This window comes from Prinia subflava, chromosome 5 (assembly GCF_021018805.1).
Source record: "Prinia subflava isolate CZ2003 ecotype Zambia chromosome 5, Cam_Psub_1.2, whole genome shotgun sequence".
Classification (NCBI taxonomy): Eukaryota; Metazoa; Chordata; class Aves; order Passeriformes; family Cisticolidae; genus Prinia; species Prinia subflava.
The window spans coordinates 14,281,421-14,303,187 of NC_086251.1; the positions used below are offsets into that span (position 1 = coordinate 14,281,421).

The 21,767-nt window shown below is 40.3% G+C and overlaps 1 protein-coding gene across 3 annotated transcripts in view; it reads right to left on the minus strand.

Moving 5' to 3' along the window:
* Nucleotides 1-21,418, minus strand: part of PIK3C2A (phosphatidylinositol-4-phosphate 3-kinase catalytic subunit type 2 alpha) — a 51,130-nt gene extending 29,712 nt beyond the window's left edge. The window contains exons 1-4 of one of the 3 annotated variants that reach the window (XM_063398092.1): nucleotides 21,396-21,418; nucleotides 8,742-9,916; nucleotides 3,012-3,118; nucleotides 1,230-1,387 (exon numbers count right to left, since the gene is read on the minus strand). In XM_063398092.1, coding sequence (XP_063254162.1) covers nucleotides 1,230-1,387; nucleotides 3,012-3,118; nucleotides 8,742-9,851 — 1,375 coding nt within the window. In that variant the 5' untranslated portion in view covers nucleotides 9,852-9,916; nucleotides 21,396-21,418. The other 2 variants (XM_063398093.1, XM_063398091.1) reach the window with 2 other exon arrangements.
* Nucleotides 21,419-21,767: the final 349 nt, after the last annotated feature.

The window sequence follows — 21,767 nt, forward strand, 5'->3', positions numbered from 1 at the left end:
CACCTTTCCCCAGCTATGGAAGACAGATAGTTTAACTGATTATTTTCAGCGTCAGAAAAAAGGAAGGGAGTAGAAAGTGTAAAGAAGAAAACATGTGGGGTTAGAATGCAAAACACATTCCAAGCTATTTACAAAAAATATTAGAAATAAAGGGCTGAAGCCCTAACATTTTAGTTACCCTACAAAAGCCTTTTGTAGGAACGGATTAAGCTTGTAATATTAGACAAGAGTAGTCTTAAGGATTAAGTGCAGAAACCCTTCCTAGGCTGTATTTAAAATCCATCTCATTTCTTAACAAAAGACTATTAAATCACCACAGAATAAATGTAAAGTCCAGCAAATTAATATAAAATGAAAACACTGATGCACTGAGAGCCTGTTTTTCCAATAGAGTAGCAAGTTCATGTGAGTAACAGAGCAACTCCAGATCTTTTGAGAACAACCAGCTCTGAAATATCTACACTGTTAGAAGTTGCGATCCAAATGATAACCTTCACAAGTGACAAGAGACCACTGAAGTATAGAGGCAAAAAAAAAAAAAAACCCTGTTATTTTATCACCCACAACTGCCAGAAGCTGACAGCATGCAGTTAGAAATACAAGCACAGGGCAGCCAAAAGTGCACAGAGAATATGAATTTATGTAGTACAACCAGGGAAACCTCAAGTCCCAAACCATTATTCCCGGTTACCCACAAAACTGGGACAGCCAGTTATGGCACATCCAACCGTATTATTTTAGTGTTTGTGTCCATAAGCATGTATTGAAGGCAAGTAATAGATAGTTTTAGTGTTTGTCCCTATTTTCCAGCAGCAGTTTGCCTGATTTTTTAGATAGCCTACAAAAACTTATTTTAAAATATGTTAGAGTGTTGAAATGAAAAAATAAACATTAAAAATCTCTGTCCTGGTGTCATTATTCTCTCAATAACTATAAAGAAAAAAAGTCTTCAAAAACTGTTTCATTCTATCCAGCTATAGATAGAACAGTGCTTCTGGTTTGCTGGACTTTCCTTTTTTACAGTCAGTATTTCAGTTTGGCAACATCTAAATATTTTCTGACGGATACACTGGCCCAGCACTAGGCTTTTCCTCAGTTACCTTTTCCACATTTCCCATGAACAACCCATGCCCCTGAGACCCAGAGATTACAAAAACTCACAGGCATTGTCCTAGGCTGAGGGTACAGTCTTTAACAAGCAAACTCCAACTCAAGAGGCAGGAACATACCATCACATGTGAAAGTCACTGGTTGCTGGAATTCTTCGATTTCTATTGAAACCTTGATACTGGCACTCTCCCCAGTTACACTTCTCTGCAGCATGATTGGACTCAGCACAAAACCTGGGTTTGTTTGCTTATCAGTATAAGGAAACTTGGTCCTCAATCTGGAAGAAGAGAATGTTTATGAAACATTGGAGAAGCCCAAGACTAAAGCAAAATAACACGGTAATAACCACAAGGCAGAACAGTAAAAACTACCTTTGGCTCTCTACCTAAATTGCATGTGCAAAGCACCATTTAATTTTTCTACTCTCAACAGAGCATTGCCCACAATAATTATACAAGTAATAGTTAGACAGGAAAAAAATCCTAGCATATAATTAGGCAGGTTTTCCACATAGCTTAAAATGTTTAATAGGTCAATTCTTACAGGACATATCCAGCTTCTGCAGAAGCTAAGCTCTAAAACAGTTCTTAAAAACGTAATCCACAGTATTTTCTAAAAGTTAATTAAAAAACAAAAAAAACCCCAAAAAATCTCTTCCCATTTCAATTTTTAGAAGTCTAATCTGAATTTAGATAGCATGCAGAAGGTAGCTATTCCAAGCCATGAAGTTGAGTAAGAGGCCTTAATTGAGGTAAAGGTTTTTATTTAGGACACAAACAGTATTGCATGTTTACCTACAAGTGAATAAACCATACCTGGAATGCTTTTTATCCTCTGCTATTTAATACAGATAAAATAATTTAACCCTAAACTTTTGCCAGTAATAAAGTAATATTAAAGGAGATTAAGAACAGAACTCCTCTATAAGAATCATTTATTTAATCATCTTGATTCTGGACAATGCCAAGGTCCTCCAGCAAGACCTGTCCAGTTGAAAGTCTGCCAGTATTTTAAACACTGGGTCTTGAAAGAAAGTGTAACAACTAGATTTAGCCAGAAAGTGTTGCAGAAAGCCTGTCCTATGTGGATTTGTCCTAATGTTGTTCATCAGTATGTTTCCCATACATATGAATTTTCACTGGTTTTGTGGCATTTCCTTTTCATTTCATAAACATCTCTGCTTTAAAAAACAGATGCTATCATTGAGATTCCAAGATCTCTATTTCCTCCACTATTTCTTGAATTTTGATCTTAGAAGGAAAAAGGGCAAGAGTAGTTTGTCTTCTCTAAGAAGAAAACAAAAAAAATAATCTCTCATTAAATTGTGGCAGTAAGAAAAAACCCCACACAATCTTTAAGAAACTTCACTATCTGAGCTAAGCATAGACAAGTTTAAAGGCTTTACGTTACAGAATTCCAGTTGTGGAAACAACAAAAATAAAAGCATTTAAAGGCTGGAAATCCACTGAGAGATAGGATTTTGTGGGGTGTATCAGCTAAGAAGAAAAAAAAAAAGACTTCAAATTCTTCCAACAGAAATTGTAATAAAAACCCAATGAGATATAGAAAAATACTTCTGAGGATAAAAAGGTATTATAAAAACAAGGAAAAGTGAAAGTCACAGGATGAAAATAAGAAAGAGGACATATGATGATACAATAATCTTAGTACTGAAGATCTTCACAATTCTGTTTCATTCGTGAAAAAAAATAAACCAGGACAAAACCAGGAAAAACTGAGATATGAAAAGGAAAAAGGATATATACTGAAATTCGTCCCATCAAGCAAACAAAAAAAAAAAAAAAAAAAAAGGGAACTGTTCCTGTCAAGCTAACTGAAGATGAATCACTTGGCTTTTTTTTTCTCTTCTGAAAGTTAATTCATAGTCAGTGATTTCTTACTTCGTAACTGCTTCAGAAAAAGCTGACAGTTCTTGATTCTGCCCTTCAGCTGCCCGGAGAAGCACGTTTTCTGTCAGCGTGCCAGTGGTCCCATTGTCTCTCTGCAACTCAAAGATAATACAGCATTTAAATAGCTGCAAACATATTCCTAGAGCCAGCAAAGCCACATGCAGGTGACAGATTCACATGAGCCTGAGGTTTACTATTAGTTTTACATCTACTTCTATATGGAGATAGCCATACATCACTGCTAACTTGAAGAGTATAGATTCACTGGAGCAGTGACTCCTGGACAGCAGGTCATTCATTTGCCAGCATCATTATCAGTCAATATTAAGTTGCAAGCAATTCCTGAGCTCTCAGCAGTGACCTGTTGCATTTGGATTTAGCTAAATTCAGCTGAACCACAGATGGAAGAAAAATGTATTTTTCCTCCAGTTCTGCAATTTAAATTCAGTGTAGTTCCAGAAAGAACCACTACATATCACTGGTGCTCATGATTATCTCTTCCAACAAGTTTTTGTATTTTCCCACTGGAGGGAAATAGCATTCAGACCATGAAACTTACAACTAACCCCATGGAATCAATTTACCACTGTTTTAATCCCTTATGCCAAATGCTCCCATCACTTCCCAAAATCCACAAGCTTTAAAGTATCCAATCCAAAAAAATAACTGCTAAAAGAGAGCTGCAGTTTCGAACAGCAAAATCTAATAAACTTAAAAAAACCAACAAAACCAAAATGACAAACACAACTGCAGCAGATTTTGAATCCACTTCCGTTTTCTGACCCAATTCACAATACATCCACACAAATGCTGGAGTGAGGAAAAAGCAGAGAAAAGCTGCAATAATCAGTGGAACCCAGTTGTCCATAGTCTAAAAGCCACCACTAGCCTGAAGGATTTGTGAAGCTCTTGCCAGATCCTCCCTGGAATAAATTACGTGACCAGTTACATTTTTCATTTAAAGATATTACAATGCTTATAGAAACCTTTAATCCAACCACAAGGTCAGGAACAAAACAGACTGCACTACAGTTTTTCTGAAAATCACCACAATTTATTCATATTTGAGGCAGTGATTAACTACTTAACTAGTATGTGGGTTATTTATTATTAGCCAAAGTGGTCAGCTAATTTCATTAGAGCATTCATCAGACAATACAGTCAAACTGACTCTCAGAAAAGGGGTCAGATCTGAGAGCACCACATACTGTCAGGTCTTTTCCTTTAAGCACTTTTGTCCCTTCAAATTAACTTGCTTAAGCAGTCCAGCACAAACTTGGAAGAGATACAACCTATAATTGCCACTTGAATTGCATTTAAACCTAATTATTTCAGCTAAAATATTGGTTGCATGAACACTGATCAGTCAAAAGAATAAATTCTGTGTAATTGAGGATTAGCCATACCACAGGAGACAATTAGAGCAGGAAGCTGTAAAGCCACAAAACTTGAAATGAGCTGCAGGAGCATGCACAATACTTTAAATGTAAATAGGTTCTTCTACTGTACCATCTCAGACAAGTTCTATCACATAAAAATACTGGGCAACCTCACAAGACCAGCTAACCTGTGCAACTGCATCTGCATTTAACTCTCTAAGTAATTGCACAGCACCACCAAAAATCACATGGAAATAGGCAGGGAGCATAGCCAGGGAAAGGCAAACACCTCTAATGAAGGTTAATCACCTGCTGGCTGGCACTCCACACAAAACTCAGCCACTGCAAATCAAGAAGACGCCTCTACAAATGTTAAATTCAATTTAAAAACTCTTTAAGGAATACTATAAGTAACTACACAAAGCACTATGCAACCATAGGATAAAAGCACTAAAAGGGGCCTAAAGTCACACCAGTGATGCAACACCACTTCATGCCACTATGTGACACTTTTGAATTCCTTACAGAAAAACTGGCAGGTTATTCTGCTGTTAAATTCAAAGTTTAGGGAACTAACAAGGCATGTCAGCACATGCAAGCTTAGCCAGGGTACACAATAAATTCTAATCTAATGAGCAAAGAAAAAAAAAAGATTTGGTTATCCATGGTTCACCTCAGGGTCACATTTGGCCAAGGAGAGAAATCTCATGATATTACAAATATGTAAGGATGGAAAAGACCCCCTGGTGGAAAATGAAGAACATCAAACACCTCCTTATTTTTACCTGAACTTCAATATTAATTTTTGATTACTTTTGGGAAAACAATATCAGGACAACGAGCTCTGAAAAACTAAGTATTCTATTTAAACCCAGTGGATTCAGATGGGTTTTGAGCAACAAGTAGAATTTTAATTTCTTTAACGTCCACTTGGGCCAATCTAGGAGGTGCAAAAGCTATCAGTCAAACAGGAAATAACTTGAAAGAAAGGACTTCAGGCCAAATGAGATAAATAGTTCATGTCAGCAAAGGCTGCAAAAATAGAAGTGGTCTGTAAATACAATTAATCTCAACAATGGCAAACAAACTCAAACCCCAATAAATTAACAAAAGTCAAGTTAAATAAAATTCCATGAGTATACAAAGCCACAAGACTCAGAAGCTCTGTGGAAAGCAAGAGAAAACACATAAAAGAGGACAAAATGATGCTTTTTGCCTCTGCTTTCAGAAATGAGTGACAAATACTGAAGGATTTAAAGGGGAATACTAAATGTATAACTACTTCAAATATGAATATATACATTCAATAGGCAAAATTAAGAATAGATACAAATAGATACTTTATCAAAACAAAGCAATCTACTGATTCAGGGATTAAACAGACAAATAGTCATAAGTTTTGACAGAATCAAAATACATTTTTGATTGAATCAAAATACTAATACTTTTGTTTAAAGGGCAGGGAGACTGAGTGACTGAGTTTTTAGGAAGGGTTTGGGGGAATGATCCAGACTTGTTAAGATGCAAGACTAAAAAAATATACTTTGAAGAACGTGTAAACCTGGGACAAATTGGAGAAAATACAAGAGAACTGCCAAAAATACAGCCTACGTAACTCAGCTTCCTATTACACTGAGTAGAAAATTATTTAAACTAGAAAATCAAGCAGTACCACAGGATAGGCAAAAGAGAGACTACCCAGGTTATATATCCAATTGAGAGACTCATCTTTAAATCTTTATTTTCTTCTCTAATAGCAGAAGCAACCCTGCTAACTTACAGTCTTGTATCCTCACCTCCCTTCATACATAGACTAGAACTGGAGTATGGTGCCAAAACAAGTCTAGAGGAGCACAAGCGGAAAGTAAATCTCAAACCCTCAATTGGGCATTCACTGCAGAAGTCTGCTATAAATTAAGAACTTGCTGGAAAAAGATGGTGACTCAAGAAGAATTAATTGACTACAGAATTGATGTTCTGTCAGTTCTGATGGTCTATCACAAATAAAGCAGATGCAATAAGGAGTCCCAAGCAGGATGGCCCTGCCTGTAATAATGAGGCTTTATTCATGCTGAGGTACAAGGCACGTGGTACACTGTGCTCTCACACAGAGAGCTAAAATTCTCAGAAGTCAACTCCAAAAAAGTAAAAAAGGAAAGAGAAGCTCTCACACAAAGCTTGCAATGAAAGCTGACAGAAAGTCACTATCTCTTGTAGCATATTGAGGTAAATATCAAAATGATTCTTTCATCTTAAGTACCTGCTGTTCCATCCTGAAAGAAGAACATTTGTTAACAGCTAGTTACAAATGTGCTCTCTGAAAATCAGATGACTGATGAGGAGGAGCTGGAACAGCCCTTTAATCAAAAGTGGCAGAAGAAAAGACCATGTGAAGGCAGAGCTTGAACTTCATTTATGAGTCAGTAGTCAATACATGACATGCAAATAGCAGGAGACTGCTATGAACAGGACCTTGTGAACAGGAAAGACTGTCTGAAATCCTACATTCTTGAAAAACACCTGGGGTGTATAAAGCCAGATTTCAATCAGCAACAGTCAAACACCACTTCCTACAGACACCACCTGAGAAGCACTGATCCAGTGTAGCCTAGTTATTAGTCAGGAGTTAATTACAGCCATCCAGCCACCACTGAAAAACTGACAAACATCACCAGATGACATCGCAAACTGGGAAGCAAACTGCTGTAGAGCCCAAATTTACATGCCTCTCCAAATACTAGGAAATAACAGAGCTAATGTATCACAGCTCAGCAGCAAGCAGGGGAAAAAAATAAAATTAAGTCAGACCCCAAGATCTGTATACCCGGCACAAAACCAGAGATAAATGGATTATTTTGGTTTCAGGGTGGGTTTTATTCTTTCTCCACTGGCCTTCTACTGAACTTTAGCCAGAATACTGACACTTAACCCAGAAAAAACAGGAAATCCTTCAAATGAGTGGCCAAAAATTTTACTTCAGTGGAAATTTAGACCATCTTTTATGCCACAGTCTAGAAAATATTCCTATTTCTGAGAAAAAAAACTCCTCCAGTTTGGGGGTGGGGAGGGAAGAAATCAGGAATTATTTGGAAAATATCCTGGAGTGATAACAGTTGTTTTTTCATGGCATGTCCCTAGCCTATTAAAAACACCTAGAAAGACAACATGTAAGATTTAAAACAGCTGTAAACCAAAGTCTCCAAAGCAAACAAATCCTTCACTTCCCATTCTCTATCCAGTTTCTACAAATACAGGATTTTTTGGCCATTATCAACCTTGCCAGGGTGCTGGCTTCTCCACTGAAAACTTCTCCGCTTCTCTTTCAGTTTTGTACTCCACCAAAACAAACCCCCCAAAACCATTAATATCCACTTCCTAGTGAGCAGACTAATATTTTAAAACATGTTTTTGGTTTTTTGTTTAGTTTTTTTGGTGGGTTTTTTTGGTTGGGTGGTTGTTTGGTGGGTTTTTATGTTTGTTTGTTTTGTTTTGTGGTGGAATTATCACAGAAAGAATTAAAAATGTGGGAAAAGATCAATAACCTACAGTGTTTTACTGGACTTGAGGAAAAGCAGGATGCCCTAATGGGGTGTAATTAAGCAGATGATCCTGTGACAGTATTGATGACCTGCTGCAGTTTGGTTTTGACACAAACTGCATGTGCTCCGTGCTCAAAGATACAAGTGCCATAGCTAAAGCACTTGTTGAGAGTTTGGTCTTGAATGTTTCAATAAAGTGATCCTAGAGAAGAATCTCTCAAACATCTTTTTGCCCCGCTTGATAAAAGTAACATCACACAAAGATGTTTTGCCTTCCTCTAGAGCAGAAGTACGGTGTTTCAGACCCAACAGCCACTCCACCACCCAACACAGTATAACCAAAAGTTCTGTCTAGCATTCCTACACAGAAGGAAAGCTTTCTACCTACAAAAGAGAATTGTGGTCTTGTAAATGGCAGGATAAAACTTTCAGTACTTAGCTCACCATCTTTCTATTTCACAGTATCATATGAATTGCTCATAAAATTGAAACATTTATCAATATGATTTAGACACTTAATTGTGCTGAGTATTCTTTCTATTTCTTACTGGAGTGTTGAGTTGAAAAACAATTTCCTCAGTAGATGTGGAAGGATTACACAAGGGCAGAGGTAATTTGGGAGATAATTCAGTAGTAATGTTCAATTTTCTGAACAGCACTAATACATACATAACATCACATTATTTGGACACCACTCAAACCAAGTAATACACATAAAATGAATAACAGACCTAGAAGTGTCTTTAAATACTGTTGTTAATCTTTACTGTTACACTGCAATTTAAAGACACTGATTTACATACCTGTGATGTTTGGCCCTGTAACTTTGCAAGCTGAGTTGTTCTCATGTTTAAGGACTGACTCCTTGTGACTGTCGCTCCAGAAGATTTCCCATTAACCTTTCTTTCCAGGTGACAAGCTAGTAACAGCTTTTCTTCTAACAGAACAGCATCCCATGGGTCTTCAGCAGTCATACTTGAAACCCTCTCTCCATCATCCTCTGCTTTGTTTAAAGTCTCCACAGTGTCCACTTTTGGTTTACTCAGAGGATCCAAATCCAGCCAGTCGAATTTACTGACATCCCCACAGCTCTCCGAGGCCGGCAGGTTGGACACTGCAGACTTTAGGGAAGTCATTTCTAGGTCCGTGCTCGACTTCCCATTTCTCAGGAATTCCGAAGTGCTTGCAATTTTGTCAAATACTTTTGCCATTTCTGGTGTGAGTACTGGAGGGTACAAGGGTAGGCCCCCATGTGGATGGAAAGGTGTGGTAGCTGCCAGTGGGTATGAAATGTACTGTGACTGTCTTGGAAGACCAAGATAAATAGGCTCTCTAGAGGGATAAGACGACATACTTGGATGGAATCCGTTCTGAAATACACCAGTCTGTTTTGTGTAAGAAGCTGAGGTGTAAATAGGAGGTAAAGTGCATGTCACAGGTGCTGGTATTCCAGGTATCCACTGTCTCCTCTGACCCGCGGGCCCAAGATAAAATTGTGAAGACACAGATGGGCTCAAAACAGGACTTGCTGGTAACGTAGGTACTCTACTAGATTCAAAATTGTCATCCAGCAGCAGTTTCTCTAGTTCAGCAGGAGTAAGCTTCTCTATGTCAATGGTACTTAGTTTATCTTCCATGCTCTTGGCATCAGACTCTGGAAACACCATGAGATCATGGTCCTGCTTGTTATGAGTCTGTGCTTTTTGTCTGGGGCTGCTTAAAGCATGAAAGGTTTGTTTATTACCAGCTACACCTCTTTCTTTCTGCATCTTGGCTAACGCCTCAGCTTCCATCTGCAGTGCCTCCTCTTTGTCCACATCTTTTGACCTTGGGGCTGACAGAGAAGGCGAGGAGCGCTGTTTGAATCCATTGCTGCTGGATATCTGGGCCATGCCGCAAGAGCAGATGTCCATGAAAAGCAGCAACACTTCCCTCGCACGGGTTGTCTACCCTTGGCTTCAGAGCGGATTCAGCAGACCTGAAAAGGAAATGAAACATTAGAAACACATGCAAAAATCATACCAGGACAACTGCTAAGTGACACACCACCAGCTGACAAAGTTGCACATGTCCTTCAGAAACCCAGGATGTAAAATTTTGAAGAGGTTAATTTTGGGGTTTTTTGGGGGGAGGTAGCGTCAAACTTCAAAAGAAGCCACACAAATAAATTCACAGTCTTTGAATTATGCAAGACCCATTCATTTTTCTTACTCTGCCTACTGGTGCTAGTGAGCACTCAGTTTGTTTTTGCACCACTAGACCCAAGACACACAAAGGCCACCTTCAGGTATGTAGCGGTTTTCAGACTTGAGCAATTACACAGGTGCAATCTTGGGAGCAGAAGTCATTCTAAAGACTATACAAATATAACATTGATAAAGCCCATTATCAAAAGGACTTCCACCTTACTTCACTAGATTACAAAACCAGACCTTTCAAACTGCTGTACCATGATTGTAATGGTCATAATGACACTGAAGGACCTCTCTTCCTTTGGAAAATATTGTACTTTACCCTCTTAACAAGAAAAATAATGGTTATGAAATGACATTTCTTGGACAAGCAAAATAAGATATTTAAGTACAGCTGCTCATTGACTAATCTCTTTAACAGGCCTTTACAGAAAGTGTCATTCACTACTAGGTAAGGGAAGAAACTACAGAAGGTCACCTTTGCTTAAGGCCACCACCAAGAAAATGGTATTTTACATTTCTCCAATTCCAGTCTTGTGCTTAGGACTATGATACAACTTCCCATATTCACAATATCTATGCAGACTGTTTATTAAAATAATCTTGCAAGAGATTGCCACAATAACCGTGTTATTTTTCAGCATTACTTCTACTTTATTCTCCAGCTTTTTGCACACAGCTGGGTCAGAGCTGAGCCCAGGAGATAAGTGTCTTCCAGCAATAGCCAGTATGCACCTCAAGCAGCAAGATAAAAATCAGGAATAATGAGTTTCTGCTAGGAGGGTTACATAATCAGCAATCCTCATTAAAACACAGTTTCACTGAACTAGATGAGCCTTACGAAGGCAAATCATTCTGAGTTTAAGTCATGCAACAATCTACAAATTAAGAATTCTCTACAGCAAATAAGGCAGAGAACACAAAATTCTTTATGTTCTCTTTCAATTCACACCCATTAGAAGGGTTTGGATTTTAGATAGGGTTTTTTTTTTCCCCTCCTTGAATCAAACTAGTGAGATGTGCCTCAAACAAAGTGACTATTTCTCAGGACTCCCCACACAGACAGCAAGATTCTTAACAGATTTATAATAGATTCTTTAAATTCTTTAAGTCTGGCCAAGCTTTTGTTTTATCTACTTCATTTCAATGGCTTATAGTGTGAAGGACAGACATCTTTGTAAGAGGTTCTATACATTTCAGCTCAGTCTGAAGACAAATCCAACTGAAACCCTTCACAAAGCAAAATGAAAAAAGAAATGACGTTACAGTTACCAAGACAAGATTTAAACAAAAAAGTGTGGCTTCAGAAAGACTGAAACAGTGACAGACTAATAAAATTATAAAACCCTGAAAAACATACAACTCAGGTCCTGGGGCATAAAGTCTTAAGGAGGAGCTTTGGAAATTACAGGCATGAATCCATTCCACAGGATAATTATGTAAATATTCAACACAGACAAAGTCTACAGAAAAAAACCAAACCCCAGACCCTCTTCTGTACAGTATTTGAAGCTGCAGAGTTTACACCAAATAAAGCCATAAATATTGCTATTAGGAAGAAGTGTTGCCCTGTCTGCTGCCTACTCTGCTGCTCCAGAACTCAGTGTAGAACATAATCAGGGAATAAATTAAAAAGCCCCAACCTATTCTGCAGGGCTCCTTCACAGACAATGCAGGTCTCTGGTTCCATTAATGGCACAAATGTGGCCTTCAATTACTTACTACACTCCTGTTAGCAGGACAATCATACTAAAACTTCTCCTGAAGCCGTTCTGAATATTTTGTGGATGGTCTAAGCCTACCAGCCACGGATAATATCCTAATGAGAAGTCTCATATACTTGACACCACCTTCTCAGACTGTCTAGAAAGCTAAGCTGGCTTTAATCTCCTCATTAACTTACAGCTGGTTAAAACTGCTATGTCAGATTTTTAGATGCAAGAACACCCTGACTTTATTAAGTCCTCTCAAGAATTCCTACTTGTCTTTTCCAAGAAGCAGCAGCCTGAGGTGAGTGCAGCTTGCAGTTTTCAGTCTTGCTGTTGCCTGAGGATTCTAAAGAGCAGCAGGGCTTTTTCCTGAACTGTCTTCAAAAAAATAAAATAGAGCCATGCTTTCCGAGACTACTCATTACTGCTTGGGCTACAATTTACAAGATTATCAATCCATTCAATTGCTGCTTGACAATTACAAGTGATTGTTCAAGGAGATGAAAAAGAAGATTATATGATCTTTAAAGTGTTATACATAAACAACAGCCAGCTCTTAAAGAAAAAAAAAGCATTCTTTTTCTGCTGAAATCGATGGCCTTGATCTCCGTATCACCAAGAGGTCTCCTGTTCACAAGGAGCGCCACTGCTGGAGGAGGTCACAGCTGCAGATAAACACTCCCAGCTCCCAGAAACGCGGTACACAGCACCTTCATTCACAACACCTACAGCATCCCAGCCACCCAATAAATAACTGCTTGTCTGTGTCACAATTTCACATTACAGTGCTGTGTTTTGGTCACTTCATGACAGCACACTTGCACTGCCAAACCCAGGGACTTCAGCATTCAAGAGAGAAGGTTATTGTTAGTGGTTATCTGAAAATTTGAATTTTGGCCTTGCTCTTCGCAAGACAGCCTCAACAGCATACATACACATAATGTGATTGCTGTATGTCCTGTCCTTGGGAAACTTCTGAAGTCAGTGTAATAATTTCTGTCACATTTTATAGGCACACTGCAGGTTTCTTTCAAACCTGTTTGACCTTTCAAAAGAGTTTGACATAGAAAAAAACTGATATAAAAAAATCTGATAAAATTGCAATAGTTTTGGTGCAACTTTATGCTGCATGCCAGTTCTAAGCAGTAAATTCATACAACACATCAGAAGAAAAGCTCCCTAGGCATAAGCATGATTTAAATACCACAGACCTTCTTTCATATGCTAACCATGCAGCATCAGTTAACTTTTTCACATAAGTTTAGCTTCACTTTGAACCTCTCACTTTGCAGCCATTTAAGTTCAAAGGCAGAGAGTGAGCAGAATTTAAACTTCTCCAACATTTACAAAGAGAAGGGCAAATTCCATTAGGATCATCTATCAGCAGGAAACTCCTCAAATATGAGAAAAATAAGTTTCAATTCAAATCCTGGAATCCTGAACCATTACTGACCAAGCTATAGGAACTCACCAGAAGTTTGCAACAATGGGAGGTCACTGAAAACCCAGAAGTGATCCTTACAAAGCTAGGACTGCTCTCATCTGAACTGCTGCACACTATTTTAAGTAACAGTAATAATCAGTTTTCAGCCGTCAATCTGTCCACCTTCAAGAGTGCTCCTCTTGCCAAGCACTCAAAGAATGTGAGAAACATTTTGTTTATTTATTATTTTTATTATTTTTCAAGGAAAGCCAGAAGCAATTGAAGAGATTATAACAGAAATTCAGAAGTAATAAAACAATCCCCTACACCACTTACTTGTCCCCTAATTTTGAAATTAAACAGACACATTCATATTTGGGTGAAGTCCACCACATTTCCACTGCTCTAGCAGAACCACACCTGCTTCCTTTAAAAGTGGGTCTAAAACCTCAACCACACAATTTATCTACAGCCCTGAGCAAGGATAATGTCTCTGCAGTCAGATTTCACTAATTTGAAGCAGTATTTCCTTTCTCATGCAGTTCTGATCAGACAGGAGTTTGTAGACCTCTTTGGCTCTGGTCTAGCAGAGTTTCTGCAAGAGCAAAACTTCCCTGGTGACAATTTTACATGATTTTGTTTAGAGCCTAAAGTTAATTTGATCACTCAAGTACCTGTGTATTGTTATATAATTTTGTGTATTGCACATCACTCAGTATTTCAGAGTAAAATACTCTTTAAAAAAAGCAAGAAAACTTATTAATAATCAAGAACCAAGAAACTGCAAGATGCCTGACCATCTCCTTCTACACAGACCAAAGCCTCTACACAGAATGGAAATGAATTTAAACCGTATTTTCACTTAGAGAGACTAACATTAAAAAATAAAAATTAGATATGCACTAGTCTAGCAAATACATAAAATGGAACCACGAAGAATTTTCTTTCCAATAAGGAATTTATAGTTTTCTGGTAATAAGCTTCAGGGAACCAATACAGGACATTACATCCCCACTAGGACAAAGACTCCCAAAATCTAAATTAGCTTCCTATCTTAATGAGCAAGGGATGACTTCATCAGACATAAATCGTTTTACCTTAAGCAGAGGTAATCTCACCATCTGCTCATGTACATGTTAACATTCTTCTCTATTTCAGATGAGTTGCACAGCTTTCTTTTCAAAAACATTCAAGGCTTGTAATACCCTATTTATAAGTTGTTCTACGCAAGCACAGAACATATTATTTGGTAATTTCATCACAAGAAGTACTTTATAGCTATCAGAAATCAGTGCACATGAATTCCCCGGAGTCCAAGGACTAAATACAGAAGCAATGATAACAAGTCAGGCCATTTCCTGTATTCCTTATAAAGTAAGGCCCTGGCATACAGTAGCCAGCGCTTCCTCAAAACAAGTGCAATTTTCTAAGTAACTTTGATGTTATTTTGCCATTAAAGAAAACAAAAAATACTTGAAGCATTTGCCTCACATTGAATCACAGCTAACTTAAAATTAACAAATCTTGCCTGCATACCAGAGACAGTAGCAGTTTTATGGGAAACCAGGGAAAAGTTAGCAAAAATACGACAGCAGTAATATACTGTGGAAAATACTAATCATCTGCAAAGGAATTCATAACCAGACATTTGCTACAGCAGGAAAACTCCTTAGCAGGAAAAAAGAAAGAAAAAAGTCACAAGAACTTTGATGTTCAGAAGCCATCTCTGCCAGATGCACTCAGACTGCTAAAACTGAGAAAAAACTGAGCACATACTCATGACGTGACTTCTTGAAGTAAGGCTGTTATTCTTTTAAAATAATGTTATGTTTGAACTGGAGGTTTTCTCAATAACAAACAGATCTGAAAGGTCACTGTTAAAGCTATACAGTTCTATCAAGATATCTTTCCACTAAAAACTTAGTAGCTTCTTTAATCCAGTCATTTTAGCAAAATTAGCAAGTGCCTCCTTACAAATGAGATTAACAGAGTTAACCAGAAAATTGAATCCATTTTGTTTCAGCTCATCTTCAAAGACGCTTGCACTTGCTCAAATACAGGTGCAATTTTTAATTGGGCACAAACCCTGAACCAACACTCATTTCATTTGTTTTGCTCAAATCATTCAGATCATAAATACCTAAGCAAGAACCACATCTCTTGACTTTGATTTTGAAATTTCATTTACGTCTAGAAAGTACAATTTCATCACAAAACCTTTGATCTTCAGGGCTAGGCAAGAATAGGATGTTTCTAGCACCAGAACAGGAAGTCTCAGCCTTTAAGGTCTTTCAACATCAGCAACAAATCCCTTGAAAAATCCAACCTCAGCTGTTTCAGTGCTCATAAAAATTTATGAACTATCGAAATCAATTTTCACCCAGGACACTGTGCAGAGGATCATTCACAGATATGGCACACTTTGTAGCTGCTGTTAGATTTGAATCTTTAGGTTTTGAACGGTGTTTCAAGAGAGACAAAGCATGGATGCATCTGTCATGATGTTCCAGCCAGATCTCAGCGAGGGCAGTACAGATCCCTACAGACCATGGCCATGGCCACACTCTTCCCCTGCCATGGTTTGCACCACTACCACTGCAAGCCCTTCCATCAGCAGATGTGGATACATGCAGATTTGCTACAGCATGTTTGCAAGCTTACTCAGCACATTGCTGCTATTGTACTCCTTCCCTCAAATATTGAACCTAACCACCACTCCATTTAGGTCTCCATTAAGAGATGGGGGTCACAAAGATAATTGAATTCCATGCAAGTTTCATAAAACAAAACCCTGACCCTGCCAAGAACACTGGATGTCACAGCTAAAAGAAAACCCTAGCAAGAGCTCATATAACTGGACACTACAGATTTATCACCAGGATAAACTTTATAAATGATTGAATCATGGCAAGAAGTCCTTAAAGCCAATCAGTGGAAGACACAAATCAGCAGGAAGCTTGGCATTGGTTTCATCAGCTGTAAACTACTCACCAAAATTTGCATCCCTGTGTTTCTTCCTATCCTGTTCTCAGCTCTCAAACAGTATCCTGTTCTGTTCCTGCCCAGGATTTTCTGGATGCAGGTACCAGAAAAGAGCAAGAATGAAACTGATGGCATCCCAGGCTGTTTCATTCCGATGCACTTGGCCAAGATAGTTTTTTCCATGCCTCACAGCCAAGCTTATTACCCGCATTGTTTGACAAAGGCTAGGAATTCTAGTTCTGTTGCAATGTTTCTCCTTACAGAATAATGCTTTCAATTCCATTCCTGTTTCAAAAGTTTGCTTTTAAAAACTTTGTACTGGTTCCCTTGCCCTACAGACACCTCTTAAGTTGTGCTTTTCTCCACGTCACCCTGACGTACGCAATCCCTCCACCAATCCCGCTTTTCAAAGGCTACTTGAAAACACTCAGGCAATACAAACTTTCATAGAGAATCAACATTAGCTGCTGGCTTAAGGGGAGGCTTTTTCCTATTCTTTAACTGAGGTCATTATCCCAAATATTTTGATTCCCCAGCTGAATAATTGGTGCAGTAATTCCTGACTTGCAAAGTAATTTTATTCTGGAATATCACTTTCATGGAACAATTATGACTGGAAGGGACCTTAGTTATTCATGCAGTGTGGGGTCTGACCCACATGTAGAGCATGACAAATTACCTGGAGCATGTAGCTAAACTAGTACTTCCATTAATCTTAATCCCAGTGGAACTACACAGAAGACAGGACATTTTAAACTACATATCCAATTTTATCAAAACCATAGAAAGTGTCTAGTGTAGGTAGAACAGAGAAAGACGAAACAAACACCTGTGCTGTCTGCTTTAATTACCACAACAGAGATGTCCATATGGTTCTATAATATTCTGCAGCACAGACAGAGGACCATGTTAAAATCCCAATTTTTCCTAAATTATGTGCCCGAAGTAAGCCCTGCAGACATCCTCCCGATATCACAAAACATTGAAAACACAGGAAAATGCAGGAGGCTCACAATGCAAGGTACAGAGGCTGTTAACACTGGGAAATGAAAACAACTCTCCCCCACAGAGATCCTATTTTACTCCCTGTGCACCTTCAACAAAACACCATCAAAAACATTCACGGAGAGGAAACACTGACACCTCAGCTCTGACCCGGACTTAACTCCGTATCACTGTATTAGTTTCACCCTACCAGGCTAACCTAATGCAATTCTGCTGCAGTAGCCAAATTATTTCCACCACTTGCTTCAGCAGCTGAGTTTCCCCTCAGGCTGGAAACTTGCACAGTTTCAGTTCTAACCAGCAGATGCTTCTCAGTCACCTCATATTCACAGGAGATCGAGCAGAATTGCTGATTACTAATTGACAGAACAAATGCACCGTTCGCGTGTACCTCCATGCTTTATCCATCAGAAACACTAAATGATTATTACATGTATTGATTCAACCATTATGGTGTTTGTGTCTCTTACAATACACAGGTAGAGGACTGAACAGGGTGGCTACACTCAGACCAAAGGTTCATCTCACCCTTATCTTGTCTCTAAAGGTGGCTTTGGAAATGCAAATAGGAAAAAGCTAAACCAACACAAACACTTCCTCAAAATACCCTTCTAGTCTCCACTCATTTGGCACTCAAGTACTTCCTGAATCCTGAGGTAACTTCTCTAAGATTAAGACTCTTGATGGACTTTGTCATCAGGAATTTGTTCAGATGGATGCTGAACTTGGGTAAACTTCAGCCCTCACCTTCTAACAGCGCTGTCACCACGCTCTGCTCCTCTGCTGTGACTACAATCTAAGCAGAAGATCAGACCTGTTATTGATGACCTGTTCTTGATCAGTCCCCTACAAATATCAACCACAACACTGAAGCCTCAATTATTTTCTCTAGGTCACAATGCACTACACAACCTGCAGATCTGAACCAGTGACATTCCCTTAGCACAAACACCACAGGGTCCTCACACACTACACACTGCAAGTTGTGGCTGGGTTTTTGTAAGTGATGTTTTGTTTGTAACTTCAAATTACAAGTTACATGAAACATGCAGGCATACCTTCTCCCTCTTACTTCCTTTTCTTCCCTCTGAAGTGACCATCACTTGGATAGGTTAATCTAAGGAAACACTTTCAGGCTGCATTTCTACAAAGTTATAGATTCAAGTAATATTTCTCATAACTTTTTTATGTGAGCTTTGACGAAAGCATATCATTCTAAAATTTTTATAGCTTATGTGAGGTTTATCATTACTGGCATGTTTTGAAACATTTCCTCCTTCTCTTCCCAGTCCAGCCTGGAAACAACTTCATCATTCTCCTCACAAACTTACATCACCTACAAAGGGGATGGACGACACTGAATTAGATGACTGGTTTTATTGACCACCGTTGATAAAGACTGAACCCTGGTTCTGGTAATTAATTACACATCCCCATCTTCTACTTAAAATAGAACGATATGTTTACACAGTTACACATCCATAAAGCAAACAACTGATATTTGTGGAACACTCTCTCATTTTTAAGCTTGGTGTATTATCCTAAAAACAAATAAACACCAAGTAATCTCTGTACTGACTGCAGACACTTAAAAGCAACACTTCTAAAACAAAAACAAAAACAAGAAAAAGACGACCTTTACTTGAATGTCTTTAAGGCTGACGTCATATTTTATGAATTTTAGTCATATCAGTGTTGAACTTACACTGGCCTACCCACCAGTGCTACTTCATTGCAATTTTCGAAGTTCCCACAAGGCCACCTTAAGATTGTTCAAGAGTTTAAAAGACAAACAATATGCAATCCTACTCTAATAAAATTCAAATCTAGCATTCATTTTTCAAAATAACCCCATACCGTCTGGGTTTGGTCCCACATCAAAGCCTAAGACAACAACAACAAAAAAAAAGCCCTCCAAAACATCACCTCAGCATATTTATTTCTTAAACAACATTTTAATCCAAGTGTCTCCAGCTAGGCAGCAAACACAAGAGCAACACTGAGTAAGAAATATCACTAATTTCAATTTAGTTTCAGAAGTAAGAAACAAAGGAAGACAAAATCAGAAAGTTTTTTTTAAACATTTTGAAATGCTATTTTTCCATTTTCCATTTAATCATTTTCCATTTAAGGCATTCCATTTTCTTTGTTATTATACAGAGAGCTACTCAAATCAGATAAAAACAACCAAATCACCAATTTCAATACAATGATTATATGTCCTGATGAACCTTTATGTTTGAGTTCTCAGCAATAACCCACAGGTAAGAGGAACTTCGAGTATATAAATCTCGATTACTATTGAGATTACTATCGCACTGTAGTTAAGACAAATCTATTTTATTAAATCAATCAAAATTTTAAATATTTTCTGAGATCTCCTTCATATTTTTCATAAACAAGTATCTGTAAGAGATGTAAAAGAATATTCAAATACAGCACACCATTTAAGAAGATGAGACTCTAAATAACCTATTACTTGTCTGGTTTGTGGTCCCCTCCCCAAAAGGTCATTTAACTTCAAGTATTTGTCCTTTCTGCCTGTGTTCTCTGCCTTTATCTTTGCAACTTTCTTCTACTGTCCCCTTATTCTTACCAGTTTTGCTCCAACTTGCTTTTACAAAAGAACAAACACAACCCCAAAAGACAAACAGAATTTGGTGGGAATTATAATCCCTTTCTCCCCCTCCCACAAACGCGCTAAGTGAGGCCAATTTAAGCAACTTCTCCTCCCAGATGCATAAAGTTTTTTACAGGCTCACTCTCAGTACTGGGGGAATGAAGCACGTAACTGCCTTCAAAACCAACAAAGCCATATAAAAAAATACCTCGGTCTGTCTGATTTCATTTCCCCTACCCCGTTTCTGCTTCCCCTTTGGATTCTTCATAAATCATCCATCACTACTACTCCAGAACACAGTTTATATTCAAAGCAAGTATTGCACAACATCTTGTACAAACATCAGACATTTTTTCTTAAATTTTCAGTTCCCTTTGGAAAAAGCTCTGCATTAAACATGCAATTTTAATAGTTAAAACCTCTGAATCTCTCCTCTACTCTAAATCAGTTTAACTGTGCTATGCTCTAGTATCAGACTTGTAATAAATAATACAATGAGTAAAAGACCACCAGAATCTCCTTTTCTTCCAAACACTTTTCTTTTGACTGCATCTTGCTACCACATCTTCCCCCAACAACAGCATAGCTGAAGTGGGAGGTTACTCGTGCTAACAAAGGTGTAGGAATACCTTTTTTGTTGTGTTGACCCAGAATAATAAACTACATCGAGCAAAGAACAGCAAGGCAGTCACAAACTTCCATGTACCACTAGAAACATCGGCAAAGCTCCCGGAGGAAACAGCAGAGCTGTTTAGGGATCAGCTTTGTAAACATCCAACTTCTCTGGGACCACAGCAACGCACCAACCCGGGGCGAGCGAGCCCACTCCAAAGCCACCAAGGATGAACAAGGAAACGTAAACCCGCTGGGTCTCTGCAGCGGCTGCCAAGGTGCCCCTACGCCGGGCACCTCCGGTGACAGCTCCCCGCCACCGCGGAGACTTCACCCCCGGGTCCAACAAGCACGTCTGGCACCTGCGGGGCGCGGGCAGCCCCTCCGCCGCTCCAGCGCTCCACACACGCAGCTCCCGGCTGGAAGCGCTTCCCGCAGGCACCGCCGCCGCCCGGCTCGGGGAGCCCGCCCGGCTCCGGGAGCGGGACGGGCCGTGCGGACAGCGCTGCCCCGAGGCCGGGCCCGCCGCTCGCAGGTGCCGCCCGGCAGCGCGGGCAGCCCCGGGGCCGCGCCGAGGCCGCGGCGGCGGCGGGCAGCGCCCGGAGGCCGAGGGTCGCGGCGACCCCCGGGAGGGGCGGGCGAAGCGGGGCACGGCGGGGAGCGGAGCGGAGCTCAGCGAGCGGCCCCGGCGGGGCGGGCTGGGACGGCGCGGGGCCCGCAGCCGGCCCCGACCCCCGGCGCTCCCCGCGCCTACCTCGGCCATTTCCCCTCGTCCTGCTGCTCCCGGCGGGAGCGCTCCAGGCTGCGGGCAGCTCCCCCCGCTCCGCCGCGCTGCGCTCACTTCCGCCCGGCCGCGCGGGGCGGAGCGGGGCGGGGCGGGCGCCGCGCCGGGCCCGGCCCCGGGGCCGCCTCACCTGAGCCCGCGCCGCCGCTGCCGCCGCGCCCGGCCCGCGCTGCGAGCCCGGGGACTGCGGGGGGGCCGCGGGGCCGGGCGGCGCTGGGGTGACTCTCCGTCATTTCCTCCCTTATCGCCCGATCTTCCCAAGAATGCTCGGCATGACTGGGAACTTGCCCAGCGCACCAGAAGCGTCCGTCGGGGGGGCCGGAGCCGCGCCGCGGACACAATGGACTTCCTCAGGCGCCGGCAGCGGGGGAAGGGCCGGGGCGCGGCGGGGCCGGGGCCGAGCGGTGACGCCGGAGAGGCCGGGGAGCCCCCAGCGCACGGGGCTGGCTGCGGGGGTGAACACCGCCATGGCTCGCCAGCGAACGACCCCGGTGGTCTGGAA